A 14,558-nucleotide genomic window follows, 5' to 3' on the forward strand; every position below is an offset into this window, starting at 1 on the left:
ATGCAGCACGCAGGGTGGCAGGGGCGTGAGGACAGCACCGAGACAGCTCTGCTGCTTAAGCATGTGCTGAACGAGCTCACACTGAGCAGGCGCCATCCTGATCCCACTAGCAGGAACAAAACAGCACCTGAGCAGCTCCTTGCTATATTAACTATCTCCATCTGCTTCCAGAAGTGCCTGCCACGAAGCTGACAGGTGGGCTCATGTTTTGTCCAGAAGCAACCAGCAGTTCCCTCCTGCCTCCCTTCTGCAACACCACCCTGACCATACCCACACGTGTGCAAGAACTAACAGGAACGGCTGGAGGCAATCAAAGCCTCCAGTTTTACCTTCAGAGGAAACATGGTGACTCGCTCGGGAGCATCGATGTTGTACCAAACGCAGAGGCTGTTTCTGTTCTGAGCCACCACCACGTCGCTGCCCGGGACCCACTGCACGTAGGAGCAGTAGTTCAGAATGGTGGTCTTGGTGCTGCTGTCGATGTCGTAGAGCTGCAGCTGCGGGGAAACCAGAATCAGGCTCAGCGGGGCTGGGCTGGCAGCGCCCTGAGCTGGCAGGAGCACCTGAGCGAGCACCTTGTGAACAGACGTTATCAACCAGGATCCAGACTCTGTCCAGGAGACCCAACCCAACCCTCGCCATGTCATTTACACACATTACTGTCCAAGACTTCAGACCTTTTTTAGCCCTTGCAGTATTTTAAGCAGCATGTTCAGTCCTGGCCTTCCTCATTGCCAGGCACGTACGTATATAAACCACGTATGCCTTGTGCTACTTCAGCTCCCCCTCAGCTGCAGAGCCGGAACAGGAGAGTGGTCTCTCAAGTCCCTTCTGCAAACAAGGGGGCACCAGAAGGGCCTCCCTGCGCAGCTCCGGGATGAACTGTCCATCCCGGGCAGTCCTACCGCAAGAGCTGTTGCCAGGAAGGTGTTGTTTGCAGAACACACTGCCCTGAAACAAACCTGACAGTTCGGAAGGTGTAACCTGACACGAGGCATAACAAAGATGTATGATGCTTGGTAACCTCAAAGTCCTGGGCTGCCTCTGCTCCTTGTCATAATTGTCCTCGCCTAGCGAAGACGAGAAAACGAGAGAACTGCGCTAGTCTCGTGACACGCTGGTCAGAAGAGAAAAAGAACGTCCCCCTTTCCCTCCGTACCAAGCTGGCTGGAGAAACAGAGGCAGGCATAGCTTAGGAGAACCATAGTATTGTCTGATTTAGGCTGTGCGGTATTTATGAAGGAGCTGTCTATGTAGCCTCTTCAGAGCCCAAAATGGAGCCGGAAGAGGCAACAGCAATCTTGATGATGCCCCTGTCTCCTGTTGAGACAGTAGATCAGAGGACTCAAATGTAAACTGAACAAGACTGCAACAATAAATACAAAAAGACACATTGCTGGGAAAGTGCTCTTTTCGTGCATGGCAGGACACACACAGCTTCGTAGGCATATACAGCCATGCAGGTGTTGGCCCGGAGGCAGAACCAGAGGCCACGCGAGGCCGGCCCAGCCCACGTGCGGCGGCGATGGGTCCGTGCGGCGGCGATGGGTCCGTGCGGGCGGCGATGGGTCCGTGCGGGCGGCGATGGGTCCGTGCGGGCGGCGATGGGTCCGTGCGGCGGCGATGGGTCCGTGTGGGCGGCGATGGGTCCCTGCGGGCGGCGATGGGTCCCTGCGGGCGGCGATGGGTCCGTGCGGCGGCGATGGGTCCCTGCGGGCGGCGATGGGTCCCTGCGGGCGGCGATGGGTCCGTGCGGGCGGCGATGGGTCCGTGCGGGCGGCGATGGGTCCGTGCGGCGGCGATGGGTCCCTGCGGGCGGCGATGGGTCCCTGCGGGCGGCGATGGGTCCCTGCGGCGGCGATGGGTCCGTGCGGGCGGCGATGGGTCCGTGCGGGCGGCGATGGGTCCGTGCGGCGGCGATGGGTCCGTGCGGGCGGCGATGGGTCCCTGCGGGCGGCGATGGGTCCTCACGGCGGCAGACGGGTCCGCGCGGGCGGTGATGGGTCCCTGCGGCGGCAGACGGGTCCCTGCGGGGGTCCGTGCGGGCGGCGATGGGTCCCTGCGGCGGCGATGGGTCCATGCGGTGGCAGACGGGTCCGGGCGGGCGGCGATGGGTCCCTGCGGTGGTGATGGGTCCATGCAGTGGCAGACGGGTCCGTGCGGCGGCGATGGGTCCCTGTGGCGGCGATGGGTCCCTGTGGCGGCGATGGGTCCCTGTGGCGGCGATGGGTCCGTGCGGCGGCAGACGGGTCCGCGCGGCGGTGGACGGACGCACCGCGATCTCCGCTGTGGGGCCGAGCGCTCCAGCTGTTGGGTGATCCGCTTGGCAGCAGTGAATCAGTGTGTGCACAAGTGACAACGAGCAGACAGGTAATTCATCGGAGATCTGTGACTCCCAGGCAAGAAGACATCTTTGCACCCCTGCGATCTGTGACGCAATCTTAGGGGCTAAGCTGCCAAAAGTGACGAGGGAGGAGCAGCTCAGGGAGGAGCAGCCTGGAGTTCCCCTATGAAATGTGAGAAGGGATTGCAGAGTTTCTTCTGAGATGAGGCTGAGAAAGTTCTCAGGGACATCAACACATACACGTGTATGAACAATACTGTGGGCACTACGGTGGGTCCGTGCATTCCCTGACGGAGCGCATGGGAACAGAAATTAGCCTGGAAGATATGAAGGCCTACCCGTGAGAAAGATGGGAGTAAAGGAGTATCCGGAGATGTTAAGGATGTACCCGTGAGAGAGAAGGGAGTAACACTGATGATAGCAAAATCAGCCAATGAGATGTTACTGCTGTAACTTGTAACCAATAGTGAAGAGACACATGAATTGGTAAAACTGCATAAAAATGCACTTGTGGCAATAAATGGCATCTACTACTTTCATCCCGGAAGAACTTGGTCTGTGTCGTTTGTCCGTCTCAACCACGACACAATAGCTCACCCATCCCTGGACTAGGGAGAGAGGCACAGCCGACAGGGAAACGTTCTGCTGCAGACTGACCGCCCAGCGGGACCCGAGCTCCGGGGCACTTAAACCAGCCCGTGACGAGCTGCAGCGCGAGGGCTGAGTCTGCCACGGGCCTGGGACACCTGCGCGGACTGCACCGCCGTCACGGAGGCCGTGTCTCTTCCCAGGACACTCTTGCAACCAGAGGAGCCAACAAAGCCGAGCAGCCAAGGAGCCTCACATTCATAACAGTGAAGAAGGCTCGATAGTGAACTGAGCGGAACTGTCACACAATTAATAAACACACCTTCTTGCCTGCTGCAGTGAGCTTCTTCAGCTCTCTGTACGACTAAACTAAACACGGCCAGGACACAAGGTGAGCACCCGCGCATCATAATCTGTAACAGGAAACCATTGCCATGATTTTGGGCATAGTTTTGTCCCTCCCAGACAACATTCAGCCACGGTGTGGGAATCGGCACAACCAAGGGCCACACCAAACAAGCTGTCTGGTTGTGACTATGCTGGTTTAGAGGATGAGAGAGCTCATCCTACAGACATAAGCCATGCTGTTGCAGAAAACACCTATTTTACATTGACATGTTTTGGTGCAACATTCGGGTCCTCATCCTGACATTAACCACTTGTCTCCATCTCACAGCAGAAGAGTCTGTGATCTTCGTTTTCAGTGTGATGAGGCGGAGCAAGATGACAAGTAACCAACTCCAGAGTCGGCGACGACTCAAGACCAGACACGCAATGCCGCCAACCCATGAGATCTGAACATGGTCTAACCCAGAGTGGTTGAAAAACCCTGAGTGCCTCAGATGTGCTTCTCACCTCCCTCCACACAGGCATATCTGTCTCTACCGCCCCCCATGCCATCCGGCCACACTCCCAGATGCAGCCGCCTCACCCGCATCTTCTTGTCCCTGAAGAGCAGCTTGTGGCCGGTTTCGTTCAGCTCCAGCCAGTCGATCTTGCTGTCGTGGCTGATGGTGCCAGCGTTGTAGCCCCCAACGAGGTCCACTTGGGAAGGAAAGAAAGGGAACGGTGTCAGCACCTGATGCGCCCCGAAGTGCTGAACATTCAGTGCTGTCCCGTGGGGACCACGTGCCGGGACCTAACCAGGGCAGGACCCCCTGGCAAACACGCTGTGACACGAAACGCAGGCTGCAGCGACATTCTGTCCTGATACCTCCTCCACCCCCGTGAGCACACACAGCCCACAGGCAGCGCAGGCAGCAACGTCACCGTGCTGAGCTGCACAGGACGTCACCGCCACCCCACCGCCGCGTCCCCCGCGCACAGCCAGCCGGCTGGCGTCAGCAGCCCGCGACAGGCACAGGGGATGCAAAGGGCCTTCGGGAACCTGCTGCTTGGTAGGGTGCGTGCAGAGGGCCTCTGGGGACGTGCTGCCTGGCACACGGAACGCAAAGGCATCAGCAAAGCTGGCAACATGCAGGGGACAGAGGTTTACATTCACCTGTTGCTATAGTCTTGATGTCTATCAGATAAGCCAGTCTCTTGTTCTCCTCCATGCCTTTCTGCCGTCTCTCATTGATACGGACACTGTTATTCGAAGGGAATGACAACCGTTACCTTTACCACTCTCTGAATTCACAGGACTGAACCCCACAGTCCCTCCCAGCCTCGCCTGCAGCTTCCCCAAGCCCGCGGAGCCCCTCGCAGCTCTCTGCCCTGTGACCCGCGCAGCACCCAGCGCTGCCTGCAGAACACACCTGTCTGATCCAAGCTCCGCTCGGGAGGCTGCCCCGCTGGAACCAGGGTCCCCAGCAGCAAATCGGTGACACTGCTGCCACCCCTCAGCAGCCCACAGCAGCCCACGATCCTCCCTTCTCTTGAACCAGAAAATGGACTATGGTGGTTCAAAGGGACAGAGGGGATCCTGCAGGCATCCAGAGCCCCTGACAATGCTGTACTAGGACCAGCTGGATGCAGAGATGCCCGAGTACACGCACAGGAGGTTCCTCTCCAGCAAAAGCCAAGCCAGGCTTCAATAAGCACGTATCATAGGAAAATGGGCTCTTGTGCTTCTAAAACTTTACAAGCATTAAGTGTAACTGAGCAACTGAGCCCCACCATCGGCCGCTCTCGGAAGCGGATTGCTGCTGCGTCCTGCGGAGCGGGACACTTCAGGGCACACACCCGAGGTCACTCACAAAACGCCTGTCCCCGTGGGCAGCTGTGACGCTTACCTGACAAGATGAGGGCTCATGAACTCCGTGCGGACAGACCCCAGGATGTCATTGCTTCCATATTCCACCAGCGTCAGCTCTCCAGCATTGAAGATCATGCAGACCTGATGGTGAGAGGGAATACACCGTACAGAAGCGCCGGGTAAGCACACGTACCCACCAGTGAGGTGTGCAGAGGAGAACGTGCCGCACGCGAGTCTGAATTCAGACCCTCTGGGACGAGTAAGGAACTGTCCCTGGCTTCCCCTGTGACGGCCAGCTTCTCCTCAGGCTGGGGATTTTAGTCCTGGGCCTACAGTGCCGCAGGAGCCCAGCTGCCACCCTCACAGATGTTTTCTGCACCTCTAACACCCTCCATGGCTGTTGCTTTTTATTGCTGCTCTCTCCTATAGGGTTACGGCTTGTGTAACTTGCCAGCGCACACACTGAGTTTGTTCTACACCTGTCATGTGGAAAAGGCAAGTACAGGGGGGAGCACATCAGGATCTGCATGGAGAGGGTAAGCCCAGGAAACTGCGGAGAAACAGGGTTTTCCAGCAGCGCGGCTGGCACTTTTCCGTCGGGGCACACACAGCTTTACTCACCACCCGTGGCCCCAACCTGTCCCACAACTTACACTCTCGTTGTCGAAGAAGAACTTCTCATTCCCTCCAGATCCTTGCCAGGCCACCTGCGAAGCAAGGGCAGGGCTGAGCCACCGCGGGGCCGGAGCTGCCGCCGGGGCTCCGCTGCGCTCGCCGCCCCGCACGCAGCAGAAGCGCCCTGCGCCGGGACGGGCGCCAGCGCTTCCGCTCTCAGCACCGCTCCTCAGTCATTCCCGGCTTCCAAGCTCCTCGCTTCCCTCTCCTTTTTTATCCTCCGCTTTGGACGGGTCTCTTCGTGTCGTACCTCACTGCCTGCTGGACAGAAGCCTTCCCGTGACCCACGAGCTCCCTCCAGCCTATTCTTCCACAGGCACCTCTCCGCCTTGCTCAGACTCACTTTGTTATAAAAAGCACCCCAACAGCCTCTTTGCCTCCATAGATCTCCACAGAGTCAGTGCCACCATTCGTGGGGCAGAATCTCCACAGTTGGTGCAGCTGCAACCCTTCTTTTTGTGCACGTTAGCAACGACTGCTCAGCACAGTGCCGGGGGCACCAACTGACCGGGAGTTTGGGAAGAGCACTGGATAACACAACAGTTACTGTGGTGACAACCAGCAAGTGGTCAGAGGCAGGAAAGTGAAAGCCGAGGCTGCAGCTTCCTCTGCCCTCCTTGAGCAAGAGCTTGGAGCCGCTGCTTCCAAACCGCTCCAGGGAGACAGCAGGGTGGCAAATGGACAACACACAACCCACTCCTTTACAAGTGAGTATAGTTGCACAAGAGAAAGAAAAACTCTCTGTGCGGTATGATGGAGAGAACCTGGGAGACTCAGTCTGGCCAGATCTTCAGTGGGGTTACCAAGCATCAGTACCCTCCAGTTCACATCTGTAGCCAGCAGCTCCCGCTCCCAGCTGGACAGATTACTGCACCGTTAGCCTGGTTAAAGCATATGACACTTGCGTGAACAAAGCAACTACGTCCTGAAGCCTGTTCGATACTTCGATCAGACACCAACCTGCTGCCCGCGCTCCGCAGCCTTGGCACATGAGCTGAGTGCTCAGTGCACTGTGAGGTTCAGGGATGGGCAGTTTGGTATCAGAAATTATACCAGCATAACCTGTGGTAGTGCAGCCACAAATGCTCGGGGTTGTTTGTTACATGCTAAGATGCATACGTTCACATCTGGAATGTACATATGTACAGTACGCAGTTTTGGGCCCCCCGTGCAAGGAAGACGCTGACAAGCTGGAGCGAGCTCAGCATCGAGCTGGGGCTGGAGCGCCTGCACTGCGCAGAGAGGCTGGGGAGGCGCAGCTCCTGGAGCAGGGGAGGCTCAGCAAACCTCTAACATGGTGACACCAGGATTTCACTGGCAACGGTGAATGAGTGAGAAACAGCCATAAATTCCAACAGCGACTCCAACAAGACTTCGGAAAAAGCTTTCCCCGTGAAGACAGGAAAGCACTGGAACAGGGACTGGAGGAACTGTGGGGTCTGAGCAGCAACACCTGAATTTGATATTGACCTTCCTTCGGGTAGGAAGTTCGATAAGAGACCTCCAAAGGTCCCTTCCAACCTGAATTATTCTACTTTTTGAAAACACCTGTATCGTTTTGATACAGAAAACACACAAACATGTCCTTTGAGGTACAAAGTTAAGCACTGACACTCGAGCCACGGCACAGGTCTCCCAGTACCTCACTGAGCCTGCTGGAGCCGATGTCACCCAGCAGCAACGTGTCCGAGGTGTGGGCCACCAGATAGCGGTCTTTCCCCAAGATCTTCACCTCATCGATCTCATACCCGTACTGGGATTTCAGCACAACTCGAGCTCCCGTGGAGAGGTTCTTCACAATGACCTGGGGAAGCGGGAAAAGCCACATGAGGCCACGCACAGGGGAAGAACACAGACTTCTCACCCCATGGAAGATTATGCAACAGATGATACTCGGGTATTTACATGTCCCCTCACATCATTTCACTCTGCTTTTTAAAGGAACCTTACATCCCTTCTGTATGGGATGGCAGCTGCAGCTGCGTGTGGGACTCTCACAGATCCACGAGCCAGGAAATCAACTCCGTTGTCTTTGCTCCTGGTCACTTCCCACCCGGCCTGGCCCTGTCCTGGGACACCCCTGTGCCTGTCCCCACAAGTTGCTGTGAACAAACCGTAGGTGCAGAACTCCAAACCCGAGCAGTTTTAGCAAGCGCCCGATTTTCGCCAAGAGTCATCGCCTCACCAGACATCTCTTACCTGGCTTGGTCCCACATACGTCATCTCAAATTTATTTTTGTAAACGCTTCTGCGAAGGCAGCAGTCGAACTGCTCAACTCCTCCGCACAGAGTGCCCTGGGGAGACACACACACGGCACACGGTCACAACCCTGCCACGGGGAGACGTCCCACGGCCGACCCCGTCAGCAGGGCCCGAGGGGAGGCGGAGATCCGCTGCTCCTGCTCCGGGGAACGGGGCTCCAGCCCCAGAACCACGAGGACCAGCCCCACTTGGCTTTCCTGCGAGGACAGAAAGACTGAGACACCCTCATGGAAACAGAGCTTACCAAATTCTGGCATGTACACGGCAGAGGAAGGGCTAAAAATCACCTTTATCCTCATCTTCCCCACTATCCTTCTCTGTTTCCCACTCCTCCCTCTCCCGGCACACCGATCTCCCCTTCCCTTCCAGCAGAATTCCTCCACCTTCGTATCTTTCTCTATAACAACCCCGTTCCCTTCACTGATCCCCTATCCCATCGCCCCTTCCCCTTCTCTGCAAGTGTTTGCTCATGTGTTAAATTAACTCTCTGTCTGGAAATATTTCAAGGATTCTTGATTGTTGAACACAGAAAGATGCAAAAACTATTAAAGACAAATTGTAAATAGAAAACTTCCTAAATAATTTAAGTGCTTTAAAGAGTTATTCAACTTAATACAGAAAGATGCGCAGAAAGATTAGAGAGCTTTAAAGAATTATTTAACATAATGGAGAAAGGCAGATCAAGGTCCATGGGCTGGAAGTAGAAGACAATTCCGAACTGAAAACACAGCGCATCACAGACACAGCACAAGCAGCACATCGGTTCCCACGCTGCTCACGGGGGCTCAGACGAAAGGTCACTCCCGAGGCTGCCTGGAGAAGCCACGCTGCCCTCGTTGAGCCTCCGCGGAAAGGGAGGGCGGCTGCTCCAACGAGCCGTCCCAGAACCGCCCCGACCCCGGGCCGCCCGCCGCAGCAGCGCCCGGCACCAGGCGCCAGCCCAGCACCGCGGGCCCGGCACCGGCGCCGCCGCCCTCACGCGCTGTCCCTGCCGCACACGCGGAGTCTCAGAGCGCTGGGACCGCCCCTGTGTGTGACCCGCGGCCCCGGGGCTGCTGATACCAACCGCACAGATCCGCGACCCGTCCCTCTTCCACGCCAAAGCCGTGATGGTGTAGAGGTGGGCGATTTCCTTGGGCTTGCCCTCCTCCCAGGCACCGCGGCGGGGGCTCCAGTTCAACACCCGCAACCTGCGAGAGGGGAGGAGAGAACAGAGGCACAAAAACCGTGCACGGCTGAAGAAGAAAGCGCTAGAAAGGGGAGACCTGAGCTGCGCGCACCGTACCTATCGTAGCTGCCGATGACGACGGACTGGCCGCCAGGACTGGCAGCTGCTGTGGTGAATTCCTTCTCCGACGAGTCGCGGCTGTAGTCAAAGGTTTGAATCACGTTGCCCTCCTTCCCATACGCTACGATCTTCTTATCGCAGCCCGCAGCCACGATGCTGTTGGAAGCCCAGGCAAGGGCGTAGGGAGGACAGGGATGCGTCACCAACTTACCCTACAACGGACAAGACAGAACACCCTGAGAACAGGAAGGGCTCCAGCCCCCAGCTGCCCCAACGGGGCCAGTATGAGGCCATCTGTGAAGCCCAGTCCATGGGTGCTGTGTCTGCCTGCCTCGGTCTGCAGGAAGGCGGACAGAAACCAGGACAGAGAGATGTATCAACTGCTCCGTCCATTTAACCGGGAGAGAAGGTTCCTGCTGCCGGTAAGAAGATGAGCACCGTTAACTGGACGGGGATGCACCCAGCAGAGCACACGGGTCCCCAGCGTGTCCTGGCAGAGAGCAGACGTGCTCAGACTGCTCCAGCTGGAGGGACAAGGTCCGAGTGACACAGCCTGAACGGACACTGCCGCCCCTGGGCACGGGGGGGAGGCCCAGACGAAACGCTGAGTACCCTGTGCACAGAGCGTGAACCTGGCACCTGCGGTCAGCTGGACACCCACACATCGCTCAGTGAGGAGACAACAGCAGCTGTTCCCTGGAGCCCCACCTGTCCAAGCATCCGGCACACTAACATCAGATCTCTCCAGACACCTGAAAAGCCCTATGTCTCATACATAAAAATGTAATCTCCCCTCCCACCACTGCCCTGGGTGTATTTCAAAGCACCCAGTCACCGTTCTGTCTTCACCGATGCTCCACAAAAGCTATGCCAGCAAGCACGGACTGCAGCTCCTCTCCAGACCTGCACCCTTTCCAGAGCTCCCGAGCTGGGGAGCAGGCTGTGCAAGCAGGAATTTGGTCACTGAAGAAGGATCGTGGGTACCTGTGATTCACCTGAGCCCTCATCATCAAAGAAGAAGCGCACTATGCTTCCATCCGCATGGCCAGACAGGATCCCCTTCCCCGACACACTGCAACGAAACACAGACAGGACGATGCCATATTGCAGAGACACTTGCACCTGTATCTTCACACCCCTGCCCCGAGGAGCCAGTCCCGGGGTTATGTTGATGTTCCCCATCAAAGGAACCTTCGCCAAAGACAAGCTGGGTGATGAACACAAGGTCTAATACCTGTCTTGGTGTCTGTAAAAGCAAAGCAGACACAAGAACGGAGAGTGGCCAGTGGCCAGTTAAGTATCTTCAGCACGTGAAATCACAATAACCAACTTTTTACATCACTAAGACACAGAGAGACTAAGTACCCTTAGGCGGAATAATGACTATACTCACAATTTCTTACAGCAAGGTCTATCAAGCAACTGCTCTAGAAGCGAGGCTGGAAGTTGTGACACCACAAATCCCCAAAAGCAACAGAATTTAGAGAAATAAAATCTGGACAAACACTCCAGGCCTGAGTCTGTTATTTGTAGCATTAATGTCTTGTGTATTTCTTGACACAGCAAGCAGGAGAGAGCAGGGAAGAAGAAACAGGCCTGAAGTAATGCACCCAGAAAGAACACCTTTTAATGCTGATTCAAGTGCAGGGTGCAAATTCTGTTAACACCTTAACAATCCAGGAATCACACAACTGCCTTCTGGCCACCACAGCGCTGGATTTGTCACCGACGCCAGAGCAATAACAGTGCGAGCCGTGCTTAGAAATTAAAGAAGAGGGCGAGTGGGGAAGGGAGGACGGGAGGGGAGGGGAGAGGAGGGCGAGTGGGGAAGGGGGCTGGGAACAGGCTGAGCAGAGAGGAAACAGAAGCCCCCGGAACGGAGGCGAAGGCGGGCGGGCGGACTCCGGGGCGCTGCTCAGCCACGGGAGGGCAGGGTCCTGGACCGGCTGCAGGTTTCCTACATTTGTTTAGCGCTCAAAACTCAGAATGACACCATCTAGTGAAAGTCCCACTGCTAGGACTGTAACATATGTTACGGTTTTTTGGTAAAGAATACTAAAGCAGTTCAAATGAAATCTTAATTACAATAATTGAAAATTGCACTTTATGGCTATTTTTCTAATTATAGTCTTCCCACAACTTTATCTGGTGGAATATTTTTACTTTTTTGAGCCCTTAAACTTGACCAATGTTAGTGATTAGCCAGATGAAGCTGACACATTGATACTCTCTGAAGTCATGGGTTCCAATAAATCAATGTAGGTAAGTAATGTCAGGGAACCTGCATCCTGAAACGTCCCTGAGGGACAACCAGACTGCATGGGCAGCGCGGTGCGGCACTGCACTGGGCAGTGGGCAGCGTCACATTTCAGGAAGGGACTCCTTTGGAAAGCACAGTACTTTATCTCAGCAGGGAACTGCCAGCAGACACCCCGGCACCCCCGGCACCCCGGCTACGCCAGGGCCAGCAGCGCGCAGGACGCCGAGCCCAAGCAATGCTGTACTCACTTGGAAGTCAGCGACACCACGTAGGAGTCTGTCCCATAGATGGTGGAAGACTTGTTGTTCTTTGTGTTGGCTAAACGAACCTGGACCAGAGAATGTGATCAACGTTGGTTCCGTCTGCAGAACGAGCGCTCCCCCGGGGTAACGTCCCGGGGCCCCCGGTGTCAGACACCACGGGAAGCCCATCGCTCTGCCGGCCGCTGCACAGATGTGGGCAGCTGGAGTCGCACTTCCACGTTTCTGGAAAGGCTCCACAAAAGGATCAAATGATCCGGTAGAGCCTCCAGGGACTAACCAGGAGCCGGAAGATAGAAGTCAGAGGTGTGAGCCCTTGGTTGCTGTTCCATGCCCAGTGCCACAACCCGACAGCTCCCACCCCACAGCCCAGTGCTTGTGGGCCTCGGTAGCCCCCACATGGAAAAGAACATCAGGCAAATAACAGGTTTCTCTACCTTTCCCTCGGCGAGCCCAAAGACGATGATATTCTCCGCTGGCCACGACAAGCAGGTCACGGCACTCTGCCAAAGGAGGGGTAAAAGGAGAGATAAGAGCTCCAGCCCACTTACCCTCCTGACCCACTGCGACGACAGCCCAGGAACAGCGAGACCACCCAGACCAAGAGGAGAGGAGAGGAGAGGGAGAAGGAGAGGGACAGGGAGAGGGAGAGGAAGAGGAGGCATTTGGACAGACCTTAAAGTAGGACTGAGGCCCTCCAAGCTGAATCCTAAACTAGGTAGTAGTGAGCTGGGGTCATGCTGGGCTCAGAGCTGGGCTCAGAAGGGCTAAAGCAGGGCATCGGTTACACCCAACGTGTTGCAGGTGTAACCTCTTCTGGGAGGGTTACTCATTGATTGGATCTGTGGTTTTCCACGTGCTACTGCTGAATGCACAAAATCACGGCTAGCTTAAAAGATTTTTTGCAACAAGTACAAAACGCACAAAGAATTTGATTCCACCGGCTTCTGTAATAGATACGAGAATATTTGTACATTGTACCTTCATTTGATGATCAGAAATAGTCTCTATTTTTTCATTTACAAGAAGGTTATCACATGCTACCGAGTAGGTCAGGGAGAAACAGGTTCATTAAATACTAACCAAAGGTATTCTCAAATGTGAGGTGGGGGTCAGGATGAATAAAGCTGACCACCAAACCCACCTGTAAGAGAGGCCCAAGAGAGTCAATGCAAGTGTTTCCCATGCAAACTGAAGACCTCCGGTCACTAGGAAGGCTGGTGTTTGGCACTGTGCCACCAGCACCATCACCAGCTCCTCTCTTCCATTTTAAGCATCTGGACCTGCTTTAAACACACATACAACCCTCATTTCTTCATCTCACCTTCTATCCCCCATTCTTACCACTCCCATCAGCAAACGCAGCTGAAATCAGATACCAAAATGTCCCTGGATACTTAAGCTGCTCATAATTTACATCTGACCAACAACCAAGACCTGATTTTTGTTACACCTGTTTCCCAGACTTGCATGTATTTTCCTCATTATCGGCCAGACCCTTCTTTTCAGTTTGACACAACCACGGTGGCAGCTTAGGAACCAGCACCACAGCGTGGGAGCGTGAGCATCAGACAGCGAACCCGCACGTATCCTGACCACTGCAGGACCTCGCTGGCCAGCAGAGCACAGGATGTGCAAGAGTGCCCAGCAGGCTTTACAAGTGGCACGACAGGGAAAGAGCTCAGTAAATGATCTCTTACATTGACTGAACACACCAAAAAATGGTAAATATCAATACTTAACTACAGGAGAAAACTGAACACAGTGGTAAGAAACCACACATACAGCATTAGAAAAAATAAAGGACGTATCATGACAGAAATGGTAGAGAAAGCATGGAGAAAATGACAGAATAGAGAAAGGAGAAATGAAGGACCGCACTGAAACACAAAGCGCTGCAGGCGCCGTGCACAGCGTCTGGGCCCGCGAGGAGCACGGGCACAGCGGCGGGCCCAGCCCTGCCCGCGCTGCAGGGAACAGCGGAACCATCCCCTGAGGCCACAGCACCCGCACCTGGGCAAACACGATGTTCAGGAGAGGGACAGGGGGACACCGCGTCCCTCTGCTCCTCACAACGCCCCAGCGTCAGGACCGCTCAGCACGGCAGCTCAGCCACCCAGGAACAGGGCTGATCAACAGCTTCCTCACAGCAGAACTACGTGGGCTCCCCCCCTGCGGCCCCGAGCGAGTGTCCAGAGGGCAGAGGGGCCTCCCGAGCCAGCCCAGGAGCGGCCGCAGCGGTGGGCACGACCCGAGCTGAGCTGCAGGCTCCTGCTGAGGCTGGGGCTGCTCTCCACCCACGGGGCAGCAGGGACAGCCTGGCTCAGAAACCCCAGCAGCTGCACTGGGATCAGCTCCCCTGTGTCTTCTGCAGCTTTGGCCCAGCAGGATGATTCCTCCAAGCTGGTCCTGGCTACTTCAGGGGCCTACCCAGCAGAGCACTCCTCTGGTGACAGAGAAAGTGGGGCCATGGTGTGACAGCACCTGGCTGGAAAGCCCAGGCTGGCTGCTGGACATTTGCTCCTGAAGGTGAAAGAAGCAGCCAGTGCACTGCGTTCTCTCATACGGGTGGTTTTCTATGCAAGGAACTTACAACACCTTTTCCTTTTCCAGATACTTGCACCAACCTCAGGCCAGTCCTTGCCAGAGACCCCCTGAGCAGACGGCTCTGACGGTCCAGGCA

General features: G+C 55.8%; 1 protein-coding gene across 2 annotated transcripts in view; it reads right to left on the reverse strand.

The window, feature by feature from the left end:
* IFT172 (intraflagellar transport 172) overlaps positions 1-14,558 on the reverse strand; it is a 46,988-nt gene that overhangs the window by 30,491 nt on the left and 1,939 nt on the right. For both annotated transcript variants that reach the window (XM_065834979.2, XM_065834978.2), the window contains exons 5-16: positions 12,313-12,378; positions 11,864-11,943; positions 10,340-10,427; positions 9,353-9,567; positions 9,134-9,257; positions 8,004-8,099; positions 7,447-7,608; positions 5,783-5,836; positions 5,167-5,270; positions 4,434-4,519; positions 3,864-3,976; positions 330-497 (exon numbers count right to left, since the gene is read on the reverse strand). In XM_065834979.2, coding sequence (XP_065691051.1) covers positions 330-497; positions 3,864-3,976; positions 4,434-4,519; positions 5,167-5,270; positions 5,783-5,836; positions 7,447-7,608; positions 8,004-8,099; positions 9,134-9,257; positions 9,353-9,567; positions 10,340-10,427; positions 11,864-11,943; positions 12,313-12,378 — 1,356 coding nt within the window. The remainder of the gene's footprint in view (positions 1-329; positions 498-3,863; positions 3,977-4,433; positions 4,520-5,166; positions 5,271-5,782; positions 5,837-7,446; positions 7,609-8,003; positions 8,100-9,133; positions 9,258-9,352; positions 9,568-10,339; positions 10,428-11,863; positions 11,944-12,312; positions 12,379-14,558) is intronic.

This window comes from Patagioenas fasciata, chromosome 3 (assembly GCF_037038585.1).
Source record: "Patagioenas fasciata isolate bPatFas1 chromosome 3, bPatFas1.hap1, whole genome shotgun sequence".
Lineage (NCBI taxonomy): Eukaryota > Metazoa > Chordata > Aves > Columbiformes > Columbidae > Patagioenas > Patagioenas fasciata.